At 34.2% G+C, this 13351-nt stretch overlaps 1 protein-coding gene across 10 annotated transcripts in view; it reads left to right on the top strand.

Annotated features, from left to right (window-relative positions):
• Positions 1-13351, top strand: part of REPS1 (RALBP1 associated Eps domain containing 1) — a 64674-nt gene that overhangs the window by 26864 nt on the left and 24459 nt on the right. For 9 of the 10 annotated variants that reach the window (XM_054514469.1, XM_036381119.2, XM_036381123.2 and 6 more), the window contains exons 4-8: positions 1580-1733; positions 7673-7800; positions 8284-8446; positions 8753-8816; positions 9656-9810. In XM_054514469.1, the coding sequence (XP_054370444.1) occupies positions 1580-1733; positions 7673-7800; positions 8284-8446; positions 8753-8816; positions 9656-9810 (664 nt within the window). The remainder of the gene's footprint in view (positions 1-1579; positions 1734-7672; positions 7801-8283; positions 8447-8752; positions 8817-9655; positions 9811-13351) is intronic. The other variant, XM_054514467.1, reaches the window with a different exon arrangement.

The following is a 13351-nucleotide window of genomic DNA, read 5'->3' as shown; positions in this document are numbered from 1 at the left end:
TGTTAACTAAATACAACAAGGAGAAATCTTCAGGAACATTCCAGAAAGGCATGTAGCTGCAACAAAAAAAGGTATCTTGAGTTGATGGAGGTACTGTGGAGGAGCAGTAACACAGACTGTGCTGTCAGCTGATCCCTCAGTTAAAAGCTGAACTGAATTAGTATTGCTCCCAGACATTTTGTAAAACTCTTTGCCAGTATGTATGAGCATGATTTAAATACTTGGAATAGAAAGTTTGAAATCTTGTGGCCTAGAAACTTAGTGGAGGAAATCTGACTTGGATGGTCAGAACTTCCAGAAAATACCTCATCTGCAGAATCAACCAAGATGGCTTCACTTCACAGTGAGTAGGAAAATCAGAGGGCAAGAAAAAAGGCAAAAGTTTGCATCAACATATTGTAAATTAATAGTCATTGTGGCTCTAAAGCTTCTTTGTTAGGATGCATATACTTTTAGAATATACCTTGCTTTCTAACTTTTAAAAACGCTTTTAGAATTTCATAGGTATAATATTTTTTTAAAAGCTTAATGGTCTTTGAATATTAGGCAGAGTAAATCAGTTTGGGTAATTTTGGGGAAGCCTACATTCAGTCTGTCTGTTGGTACTTGATAATATGCTAACACCTGTTTACATAGAGTACCAAACTTTGTGTACTGCTGACACAGATTTTGAGGTTTTCGGCTTTGTTATTACTTTTCAGGATATTTGGAATTCAAGATTTGCTTTTTTTTCCCTTGTTTTCACTAATACAGTTCAGTTCAAATTGGGAGAACTGGCAAACAAGAATTTCAAAATATAAAGATGTAGGGAAGAAATTACTTTCTACTACACGAATACTTGGTACAATATAAACTATTTTTCCTTTATATTTTATTTGAAATGAGGTAAAGTGGTAATCTGAATGTCTTATGAGAACTGATTCCATGTAGAAATTGCACATGTGATTCTCTTTTTTCCCACCTGTTCAGGAAGAGTATAGTATGGAATGTGATTAAAGAGAAGTGTGAGCCTTAGCATTATGGCAACATTGCCTTGTACAGCAGAGAAGTATATCTTAGCTGGCACCATTCTTTTTAAAAAATTGAATTTGTGTTTTTGCATATTAAAAAAAAATCAATGTCCTATTTGGTGATTTTTTTTTCATCAATCCTTAATTCTGGTTTGTTTTAAATGAAAGTAAATAACTGTGAATCATTTGATTAGCATTTGGTATAATAATAAATTGCACAGTAAGTATTTCTTTTGAGACCTGGTTTCAAATGTAACTTTTATTAGAAGTGAATCTTATAATCTAGTTTCCTCTGTATCTAAGCCATTTAACTCAGCATTGCTGTTGTTTTTAAGAATGCCAAGTTAAAAATATATTAGATTACATTATTTGATGTAAATGTGTTCAGTCCTAGTTATACTGTATCTGACTTCTCCTGTTCCCTCATTTTAATAAGTACTAAAATTTTCACTCTCTAAAGTGAGAGTTTAACTGCAGTGACGGTTGTTTCTAGAAATAATGGTTTTAGATAGACTTTTATGTATTTAGTTATGTACTAAAAATGTTAAAAGATGCCTTTGTTTTATTAGGAGTCCACATCTCCAGTTGTTTCACCACAGCAATCCCCACCAACCTCTCCGCATACTTGGAGGAAGCACAACCGCCATCCCAGCGGAGGGAATAATGAGCGACCCCTTGCTGCACCTGGGCCTTTTTGGGCTCCATTTAGTGAAGTACAACCAGGTATAAACGTCCTGTTATGTTTCTGTGGTAACCCAACGTTGTGGAATTGTTAAATAAGTATAATAAATGAGCTTAGGACAGTTTATCTTTGTGTTTTCCAGTCCTGGAAATTTTCTTGCAGATTCAAGTGTCTGTGTTGATAGCAGCACTGTAGAATCTGGGGTCTTGCATATGGCAGATCCATTTATTAGTGTCCCATGGGAATTGCTAAGGGTTTGGAGGGAGGGAAAGAGTGCTTAAGTTTTCCAGTGGAAAATTTTTAAAAATAAAACTGATAATCCTGTTGAAATTGTGCAGAAGCTGTCAGTATACCTTCAAATGTGGGGACCTCAAGGGAAAGCAGCAGATAATATATTGTTTGCTTGAATTATATTTCTGGTAGATTAGCTGAATTGCCAGAACAATTAATTTTATTTCTTTAAAGTTTATGTAAACAACTGAAGCGTCTGCATTTCCCATCTGTCAAGGTAGAACCACTTATTTCAGTGAAGCTTTTTGTCCTTTAATGTTCTTCATTTAACATGAAGACCATCCCTGTTATTGTATCACTGTAATCAAATTTTAAAGTTTTTCCCCTTAATATGTCTTATTTTAAAAAGTTCTGTTTTCTTTTTTGATACCTGGTAGTCTTAATAAATTTGGGAGCAACTGTAATTCAGGTTTTTATTTTGATGATACTGCTAAATAATGTTGCATTTTGTAGGTTGTAGTTTGAAATTGACCTGTGATTGCTTGGTTTATTTCAGTTACAATATTCCAAAAGTGGTCTGTCACTTTTCAATTATTGTCCTTCTGTAATTATAAGCATCTGTGGAGGAACAGGGATTCTATTAGAATTTGGTTGGATAAGAAAATAAAACTTCAGAAGTGAAATGGGTTGTATGCCGAGGTTTATGCCAGTGTCCTGAATGTTGTTCGCTAGTAAGTCCCAGTCAATTTACAATTAAAAAAAAATTAGTCTGCTAATTGCTTATATGATCTCTTCTAAGGGTTCAGTCCAAGCACTGTCAGCACTCGATTTCTCAATGTTCTTTCTCCTGTAGTTCAGCTGACTTTTGTTTCTCTAAAGCTGAAATACAAGTGTGTCTGATATTGAACTTGTGAAGTTTTCTAATTTAAAAAGTCACATACTCCAGGACAGTATGCAAACTCTTCCTTGTGTTGAAGAGTTCAATATTGTTATCTTTAAAATAAAGTTGCAATGCCATGTTAATATTTCAGTTTGGTAATACCCTATGATGTTTAATGGGTAAATTTTTCAGAAGTTGTCTGAGCATATTTCTGAACTAGCTCAATATTCCCTGATTTTATATTCCATACTGGAGCACATTCACAGTTTATTTAAAGTAATTCCAACATGCTATTATAGAAGGATTGTGTCTTCTAGCAATGCTAAAGTCAAAGTGGTTTTTCATATATTACTTTAACAAAAATCTTCAGTGTAATTTACGGTGGATGATCCTTTTGCACTGCAGATGATTAATTATTGCTATGAATTTCAGCTGTTGTAGGCAGTTCAGCTTTTTCCCCCTCCTCTTGATCCTACATTTAAGGACAGTGTTTATAGAAAAGTTATATTATCATGACATTTAGATAGAACCAGATAGACTGCTGATTAGTACAAGCTCATCTTGATTCCAGTGCAAGATATTTTTGAGAAACCACATGAATCAATAGGGCTGTGCCAGTTCATTTGTGATCCAAGCAAAATGAGAACCCAGGTCTCTCTGCTTGTATTTTGCTTTAGTCTCAAACATAATTTCACATAGTGAGGTTGTCAACCGTAATAATGGAATCTCATTTGTGAAAATCTCTCTGATGGGTCAGATAATAAAGAGCATGTTGCTTAAACCAGAAGGGCAAAAATCAAATCTAATTTTTTTGTTGAAGAAAGATATATTTAAACTGGAAGATTCTGACTTATGCATAGTAAACATTCCATTGTATTCTTATACTCCCACTATGAACAAAGTTAAACAGTGTTTTCTCTATTGAATTGGGCTGTAGAATAATTATTAGATAAAAAGTCAATTGTTGGTTTTAAAAATCTTGCACATTGTCCTGCATTAGAAATCTAACTCATAGATGTAGTTATCAGTTTCTTGGAAGAAAACTTGTTTTCATCTCAACAGAACAAAAGAATTTCGATTTTACAATTTTTTGTCACTGTGTTGTCCTGTCACTGTAATTCAGTTAGGATGGTGTTAATACTTTGTATGTATATTACTGGTTTCTGAGGCACTGTCACTCTAGCTCAGTGTGCTTACAAATATGAAATCAGAAGCCAAGGCTTGTTACCATCTCTCTTGAAGAATTTTTGTATAGAGAGCCCCAAAGGATGCATTTATTTTACATTAGTATCAGGAATTGAAATTCAGTGACAGATATTGATTACCTGTGTAGAATATTTATAGTTAGCTCAGGTCTCATCCTGCAATGTCAGAGTCAAGTCTGTTAAAACCTGAGTCTCTCAAGTGTTTCAGGTGCCTTTGATTTAGCAGTTTAAGATAAGGTTATGCTGTTGACAAACTTGGGAGAAAGAACCCTTCCCTACTTTAAATGATAGTTGAGTGGCATGTCAGAATGAGAAAATACTTTTTCATTACCTTGTTGTCTTTTGGGACTGGAAGCAAACAAGAATATTTATGTTGGTAGTATCCAAATAATGATCTAAAACAAATTTAAAATCTGAGATCTTCTGTTCTGTAATAGGATATGTGTTAGCTTTCTTTGGCATGACATCAGAGATCTGTGTTGATATCTGAATATGCATGAGAAATTGCAGCTCTAAGCCATACTTCTTTCTTTTCTCTTTGGGAGGGATTTTGTAGCCGTTTGTGAACACTTCAGGGACATGTGGAAGTGGAAGTAGAACATCTCTACAAGTGGAAAAAAGTTTAATATTGATAATGAAGTTGAATGCTAATATGTCTACTGTGCTAACAGTTCCCTTGCATCTTCAGAGCCCTAAGATATTTACTGGGCTTACAGGGGACTGAACAGTCCTTTGTCCCCTATGTAATGCTACTGATGATAATTGGCCTTGTTGCAAACTTTAGAATACTCTTACCTGGGCATAAGAGCTCTCCAGCATTTTATCTTATTGTCAGAATTGTATTCAGCTTCTGGTTTTGTTTCACCACAGATTGATGAAAGGGAAAGCAATTCTTAGTTTACAGAGTTACTTGAAAATTTAGTTCTAGTAAACCAATATTTATTTAGTTATTGAAAAGTACATGTTAACTGGGTAGAATATTTCTTACATTTCCATTTATATCTCAAAGTAAAGGGGGGTAGATTTATTCCACAGGAAATTAGATAATTTTCCATAAGTTATCAATGTGTTGGTAAGATATTCAAGGTAGAGGAAGAGAGCAGCTACAGGAATTTGTTAAGTCTTCATACTAAACACAGAACATTAGACTTCGCCAGCTTATTCAAATCTGATAATTGGCCTTGGGCCTATTCTTCATTTAAAGTGGTATTGCAGGTATTTCCACTGATGAAGATGCACAGAGACCACTGAAGGTTTCCTTCATTGGGTTACAAATCTTCAAATAAAAAGAGACCAATGGCTTTGAGTCTTCTCTATGACTCAGTTTTCTTCCAATTTCTCTTCCATGTTTCTTTTTCCAATTTGATTGTGTTAAATTGAGTTATTGGCTGGTGGCAGTCCATGAGTATGTGCGTAGATCCAAGTCTTCATGGTTACTGGTAATCTTTCTCCAGTGTTCTCCAGCCATCCCATCCTCTGTCCTAAAGCATTGCACTGGAGAGTAAATTACCAGCAAGAACATTCTTGCATTACTCTTCTTGTTTTATTTGAATGGGAGAGAAAGGAAGCAGTTCTTGCAATACCTGTAAAGTACTCGAAAGGTATCAGAGTTTGCTGCTGCTGGCATTTCCATTGCTGTCAGAGTACTGCTTTGGAACAGATACTGTGCTAAGTGAGATATGAATTGAATTGTACCAAGATCAGTTGTTGAGAGAAATGAAGGAGGAGTAAACATATAAAAGGTTAATGGTAATAATATCAGTGTCTGAGAGGTAGGGAAGGGAAGTCAGTGTATCAAAAATAAAATATCAAAAGGAAGGTCTTGTCTGCCTTAGACTGTCTGTTAGTCCTGAAAGAGACAAGATGGAAAGAGACTGAGCTTTTCTCTTGAATTTCATTCTAGTATTTGAGAGTTAGATGAACTACTGAAGAAGAACCTCAGAGCAAATAAATCATTGTCAGATGCCTTACCTTTATTCTCGGCACTTTTGGATGAAGTCACTAGAAGCTCCAGGCCACATCAAGAGCTTCCAAAAGTGGAGGATGAATTTCAGACAAAATGAGCAGTTAATAGTGCCTTTTCATCATATTAAAGCTAACGTAGAAAGAAAAAATCCTCCACCAAAAAAAAAAAAAAATTGGTAAAATTCTCCTCATGCAAATGCTACTTTTTACTCAATGTAATGCAAAATTAAATGTCTTCTGCACAATTATGACTACTGTATGTAGGAAAAGAGCAAAGATAAACTGGTTCTAAGCATTTTTCTTACTACTTTTCATTTATAGAATGAAAGAGTAATTGCATGTTGCCAGGTATTAGATAACAGTATTGTATACTAACAATTATACTGTCACTTAAGATGTTAGTCCTCAATGTGCCTCACAGATTCTCAGATTTCCTTCATTCTGTTTACTGCAGTGTAGTGTCATAAAGGCTTCAAGAACCTGAAATTGTTGATGTTTGTCAGCTTCATAAATTGATTACCTCTATATGAATGCACTTGTCATAGCAGGCTTTTTTAGCCAGCATCATGACAAAAAACTCTTGGTGTTTATTGCTTGAAATTAAATCTTACTAGCAGGATTCAATTTATGAGATCAGTGCTCTGTTTCTTGTTGTGTGGACGGTTTACAGAAACTCACAAGAAGCTGACCTGTGTTTTAAAAGGAAGTCTGTTTCTGCATACAAGGCAAAAATTCTTATCTAAGTATGACTTTATTTGGCATATTTCAAGAGAAGGCATTTAGTTGTGCAAGAAGAGTAGATTCATCAGTTTCACAAATGTTGTTTAGATTTAAGGCATTCAGCATTTCTTTCAGGAATCAAGGAGTAGAATGGAGTCCAGGCATTCTTCTAGACTTGTTCTAAATGATTTTTCTCTCTGATCTGAGTTCCTTAAATTTTTAATTTGCAACTGCAATTTTAAAGAATTTTAATAGTTTTGTATGTAAAGCAGTGGATGACCTTATCTTTCTGTAGTTGCTTCATTGTTATTTTAATATTAAGATATTGAACATTGACAGTTCTTCAGAAGTAGATTATAGCAGGGCATTGGGTGAATTTCAACTGTTGTGTCAGATAGTTAATAGACAGCAGATATCAGCATTCTGTATGGATGCTTTGTATTATCTTGGCCTGTTTTTAAGCAACTGAGTTAAGTTAGTGTAGAAGTGATGTAGAGAAAAAGGATTGTCTGTGCCAAAACCCCTGATTCTTAAAAGGAGTTTCCAAGACTTTGTTCTTTGAATGGTGAACTAAAATGTAAAAAGGAAAAAAGTTTAATAGTGATAATGAAGTCAACATATGCCACTTTTAAATAGTATTTGTCCATACAAGTGTTGCTTATTTCAATTAAATAAAAATGTGGAGTGTTTATAAACTTACTCAAAACCCATTAAATGGATAAAATCCAATTTACATTTTACATGTGTTGCAATAAGCTCTTTCCTCAGTTCTGTCTTTTTAGTGAGGATTGAAGCTAACATATTGTAAAAATCTACAGACCTGAGATGAGGTGAACTTTATTACCTTGGTGCCCTTTGGTTTTCATTTTACTCATCATTCTATAGTATATCTCCCTGACAGGAGATATTTCCATATCCACAGTTCTTTCTTAGTTTTCAAGGTTGTCTTTTGAAAAGGAAATGTTTCTTCTAATTTCAGGCTCATCTACTTCTAGTGATCCCATATGGTCTGGCCATTCACCACCACCCCATCAAGAAAATTGGGTCAGTTTTGCAGATACCCCACCAACCAGTGCTCTTTTAGCCATGCATCCTGCTTCTGTCCAGGTGTGACACTTTATTGGTATTTGATTTGCCTCATTCAGATTGATGTTGCAATCCTTGGGTTTCTTTTTTCCTTCATAATTTTCATTGCAGCTGTTTACTGTGTATCTGTGCTGTAGTCAATTCAGTGCTATTTGCCCAACAGATACTTGTTCCTTTGATTTGCCTTAATTTGGAATGATTAAATGAAAGCTATTAATTTTAAAAATGTCAACAATTATGACTTTTGAACATTTGTATTTAGCTTTTTATGCATATGTGCTGTACTTTTTTTTTTTTTCCGCTTACATATCTGCGGTCATTCCATGTTGTATCAGTGTGCAAAAATACCCTGCCATTATCCTGGAGATGCCATCTGCTGATGGTTTCCTGCAGTTTTTAAACTACTGTGAGTTTTAACTATGCTTTATATTTTAAAGGCAAGAAGTTGGGAATTCGTAGAAGCATTTTAGGTAGATAATACTGAGGAAAAATATTTCATTTCAGGACCAGACAACAGTACGAACTGTAGCATCAGCTACTACAGCAAATGAAATTCGTAGGCAATCAAGTAGTTATGATGACCCCTGGAAAATAACTGATGAACAAAGGCAGTATTATGTTAATCAGTTTAAAACCATTCAACCTGATCTAAATGGATTTATACCAGGTAAGTTACTCTTTATAAAATACAATTGTGAGTGCATCAGTTCTGTTACAAAGACTTTGTTTTGTACTTAGGCTTGCATACTATTTTGAAGGAAGTTCTGCATTTTGCTGATAATAGTCTACTATAGTTCAGTGTAAGTCAAGAAAGACTAGAAACTAATTTGCCTTTTTCCCTCCTTTAACCCTAGCAATTAGTGCCATTTTTCTCAGAACCTTTCTAAATAACTCATCACCTTTACAGTAGGTCTGAGTCTTCTAATGATTTCACTTGCCTTAAGTATTAAAAATGATTGTTGCAATTTTTTAGGATCTGCAGCTAAAGAATTTTTCACTAAGTCAAAACTACCTATTCTTGAACTTTCTCATATTTGGTAAGTGTGATTATTTAAAATAATAATAATACTTAATTAATGATAAATGTTTGGAAAGATGACAGCTGATAGACATGTAATAATTACTTACTAGAAACTGTTAAGTAAAATTACACTAGTATGTTCAGTCCTGCTCACATTTATGCCAGTATTACTTTAGTGGGTTTTATTGGCCTGGGCTGGTACTATTTACAAGGCATTTTGAGAAAATTCCAAACTCTTCAGAGTTAGAAGCAGTTTATTTGAGGTTTTTATTGTTAAAAATTCACTTAAATTTAAATAATTAATTCCTTATCTATATTTATTCATTTTTGTGTAAGTAAATTTAAATGAAATGTATACATACACATTTTTAAATAAATTTGTGGTACATGGTGACAAATTCAGCTTTGAGTTTGTGCAAACTTCTGTTTCATTGTATTCTGGAATTTGTACTGCCTCATTGCATGCTGTCATTAAATAGCTTACCTTGGCAAGTGCTGTCTTTCTTTCAGTGTAATGATTTATATTTCAGGTAATTTCCCATTTAATGACGTTGCCTCGGCACTATAACTTCAGGAGTATACTTTGCCAAAAATCTGAGGCTGATAATACTGTGTAGTACTGTCTTAAATGGGTTAAAAACCAGGAGAGATAAAAGTGACTTTAAATTATCTGTAAGCTGTTATTAATCAAGGCTCATCATCTTGAGGAGTAAAGCACATAGTGCTAATATGAAGCATTTAGTAGGATAAAGGGAACAATAAACTTTGCTCATCCAAGTAGCAAAATCAGAAGCCTGTCTTTTGGATATAAAATAACCTTTAGAAATTTTATTTACACTAAGTTTTCCTTCTTAGGGAACTGTCAGATTTTGATAAAGATGGTGCACTGACATTGGACGAGTTCTGTGCTGCATTTCATCTGGTAGTTGCTAGGAAGAATGGGTATGATTTGCCAGAAAAGTTACCTGAAAGTTTAATGCCCAAGCTGATTGATTTGGAAGACTCAACGGGTAAGATACGGGTTCAACACAAATGTCAGTATTTTAAAATTGTGGTCTAATTGTTACAGCAGATACTTGTTTGTATGAAAGAAAGCACTTGTCAATATGAACTAAAGCATTGTACAATTTTTAGAAGTCTTATTGCTCAAAGCTAATTTGAGCATGTACATATTTCTGTAGAGGGCAGTTATTTAGGAGTAGTACACATACACTATTACATTTGGAAATACTAACTGTGTCCTTTAAAGGTTAAGGAAAATAAAATTGTCACAGTATGGATTTTATTCATGACCAGCTATTGTATTTCAGTTTCCCAAGCCAGCTATACTTTAGACTCACTTTCAAATGAGTATGCTTTCTCTTCACCCTCATTTATGAAAATATGGTGTGAGTTTCTAAGTATCAAAGGTACTTTAAAAATATTCCCAGATTCAATGCTAAGGGCAGGATAGGTGTTTAAAAATGCAGGATCAGTACCACAGACCCTTTTTTTTTTTTTTAATTCAGCTCCTGACTTGAAAGCATATTTATCCTTTATTGTGTTGGCACTTAGTTGTTCTGTGCAGTGCCTTTTACTTTTTGGTACTCCCAGAAAAAAAACACTGAATGTATGAGTTCTGCTTGTTAATATGTGCCAAAAACTTAGTGCTGTAACTGAAAAACAAACTACTGTTCCATGTTAAGGTGGTGTTTAAAAACAGGATGTCTGTGGCCATCTTAGTTTCCTTTATCTATTTTAAAATATAAAAAATGAGTATTTTAAAGCTGCTTTAGATTACTTTTTAACAAGCAGTTTTTGCTTGGAAACTCAGGTTATATTCTGAGTGCACAAGTACTATAATTTGCTAGAATTTTATTTATTTTCACTAAATTCTTCAAGGGGACACTTTTCATACTGTGTTTGTAGGCTGTCTGAGACTTTAATCTCAAAATTATCGATGAGTTCTTAAACTAGATACAGTGTTTCTTATTATCTCTGCTTTAATAATGAACTTATTTTCTGTGGGAGTAGGTTGGCTCTTCAAAGAGCTGCTGCTGAAGTGTTTTCAGTATGAGTTAGCATTTTGCTATGATGAAGACATTTGTGAGAAATAGCTGCAGTTAATTGGGCTAAAACCTAGCAAATGTCAAAAACCATTCCATTCTCTCAATTTTTGTGTTAAAGTGGTGATCAAGCAAAAAATCTTGGTAGGAAGTGAAATAACATTTATTTGTATAAACTGTTGTTACAAAAAAAAAAAACCCAAGAAAACACTAAAAAAATCCCCAGAACTCCACATCCAACAGCTATATTTGTCTTGATCTGTTATTGGTATTAGATTTCAACTAAAGTTGTCTGGGAACTTTATACATCAGACACTAAACCAAAAATATTGTGTATGTTTATTGTTCTCATTTTACAGGCAACTTGCTTTTAGAAGTTTATCCCTTTGGTATTGAAGGGAAGTTACCCTGTTCTAGTGATAGTTAAAAGTTTACCTTGCTATGTAAGCCATGCTTAAAAATAGGAAAATCTGCTGCTTTATTCTGCAGTTATTAAAAGCTACAATGAAAAATTAAAGTTCTTGCAAACGTGTGGATTTTTATCCAGTTAGCTTTATTTCCTTTATATATTTATTTATTTGGATCAGCAGCATTGGAAATAGCTGATCTTATCTAGCGCATAACATGATCTATTGCCAAAACTTCTATGTTGAATGAAATACTTCAGATAAAGTTACTGATGTGGCTGTAGTTTTATGTTTAGTTACAACGGCATACATTTACTAATTTAAAAGTTAGTGATAGATTTGTCTACTGGAGTTGATGAATTACAGGAATTCATCTTAAGAACTGTAAATCAGCCTAGAAAGATGAACCAGTTAAGTTTTGGTAATAATTGTTCACTTCAGTTCCTGTAAAACTTATGTTTCATTAAAGCTTTCTTCCAAAATTGTCTTAGAAATAGAAACTAAAGTATGACACCAGAGTGTCTTTTTAAGAGTGCACTTTTTGCATGGGATAAAACTTTCTCAAAGAAAGAAATGGTTGATGATCTTCTGCTGACATGCCTCAGTATGAATAATGTACAGTCAAACTGTTGAAGAAGATGAATTGCTCGAATGTCTTTTAAACCAATGTGCAAGATGGCAAACTTGATTTCAAAAGTGTTGACAGCACCATTATTATTCCTGTTCTCTTGTTAGAAAGTTTCCCATTAATCTTCTGCACTTATCCTCTGCACTTGAAAAGTGCTGCTTTTTTCCATTTTGACTTCTGAACTAGTGGCCAGCAGAAGGAGGAGTAGCAGAGGGCTCCTTGCACCCTCTGGGCTGTGTTCAGACAGCAAAGGAAGAAGTCTCATGAGCTCCTCTGACAGCCTCTCCCTCATCAGCCCTGTGAATCCAGTGTGTGACCAGCTGCCGGTGTTCCAAATCTGTTTGAGATATGATCTTGCTTTACATCTGGTTTCATAACTAGAGATATGTATTTCTCTCACATGACACAGACTTATTGTATAATTAAGCATTTGTATAGTTGGTCATTTTTCTAGTACAGCAGTACATCTCAACAGAATTGTAATTCCTTCAAACTCAGTTCTATCTCTGTTAGTTAAAAGTACCAACCTTTACACAACTGAAAAGCAAGTTTTACTTTTCTGTGAATTTTTGTTTAGGTTGGTGCCACAATACCATTTCTTTGTAAGAAAAGGAATCTGCCATGCCTTATTGTCTTACACAATTACTTTAACCCTTAAAATTTTCCACAAAATGTCGTAGGTGTGTTTCATGCAAGTGTTTGCAGAACTCTTTGAATTACAGGTAGCTGTGTAGTCTATCCATAATAATTTTCAGCCTTATCTTTTGACTTTGTGTTTAACACTGGAAGTTAGTTTAGTTATGTAGAATACCGTCAGTAAAACAAGAATTTTGAGGTTTTTAACTTAATAGAATTTTTTTATTCTTATTACACTTCAGAGCAATTAACATGTGATATGTATTTCCAAAATATTGCCACTGGTGTATTTTGGACTTAGTATATTACTTTGTTTACAATGACCACAGCATGTCAGCTTAACTACTTGGTGACATTGACACCTCAATGTATCCTATTTTTATTGCTTTACCTAGAGGAAAACAGTTCAGGATGCTAGATGCTGGGCATAATTTTGGAAATATTGTGGAAACAGCCTCATGTCTGGCTATTTAAAGGAAGTTCACATGACCTTTGAAACTCTGAAGAGTTACTGGTTTCTGTGTGTGTTTTTTTTTCATGGTAGTAGCACTTCAGTTGCATCTCACCTCAGGGTAGCACAATTAATTTCATTTTGGTCTTCAGTTTTTTGGCTGTGCATTTTGCTGTCCCTGGCAGCTCTCTGGAGGCAATAATGAGTTGTTACTTCTCAGAGGTACAGGTGGTCACCACTGACTATTCAAGTGTTTTCAGTTCAATTTGACATTGGATTTGTTATTAGCTTATTCTTAATGAATATTAGCCCGCAGAATATTGACTTGTATTAGCAGAAGAAAGGCTGTACAGTTCAGCTCTTTAGAAACCTGAAACCAATAAA

This window comes from Molothrus ater, chromosome 3, assembly GCF_012460135.2.
Source record: "Molothrus ater isolate BHLD 08-10-18 breed brown headed cowbird chromosome 3, BPBGC_Mater_1.1, whole genome shotgun sequence".
In the NCBI taxonomy this organism is placed as follows: Eukaryota; Metazoa; Chordata; class Aves; order Passeriformes; family Icteridae; genus Molothrus; species Molothrus ater.
Note: the sequence above shows the minus strand (reverse complement) of the source record. Positions and strands in the feature narration are given on the sequence as shown.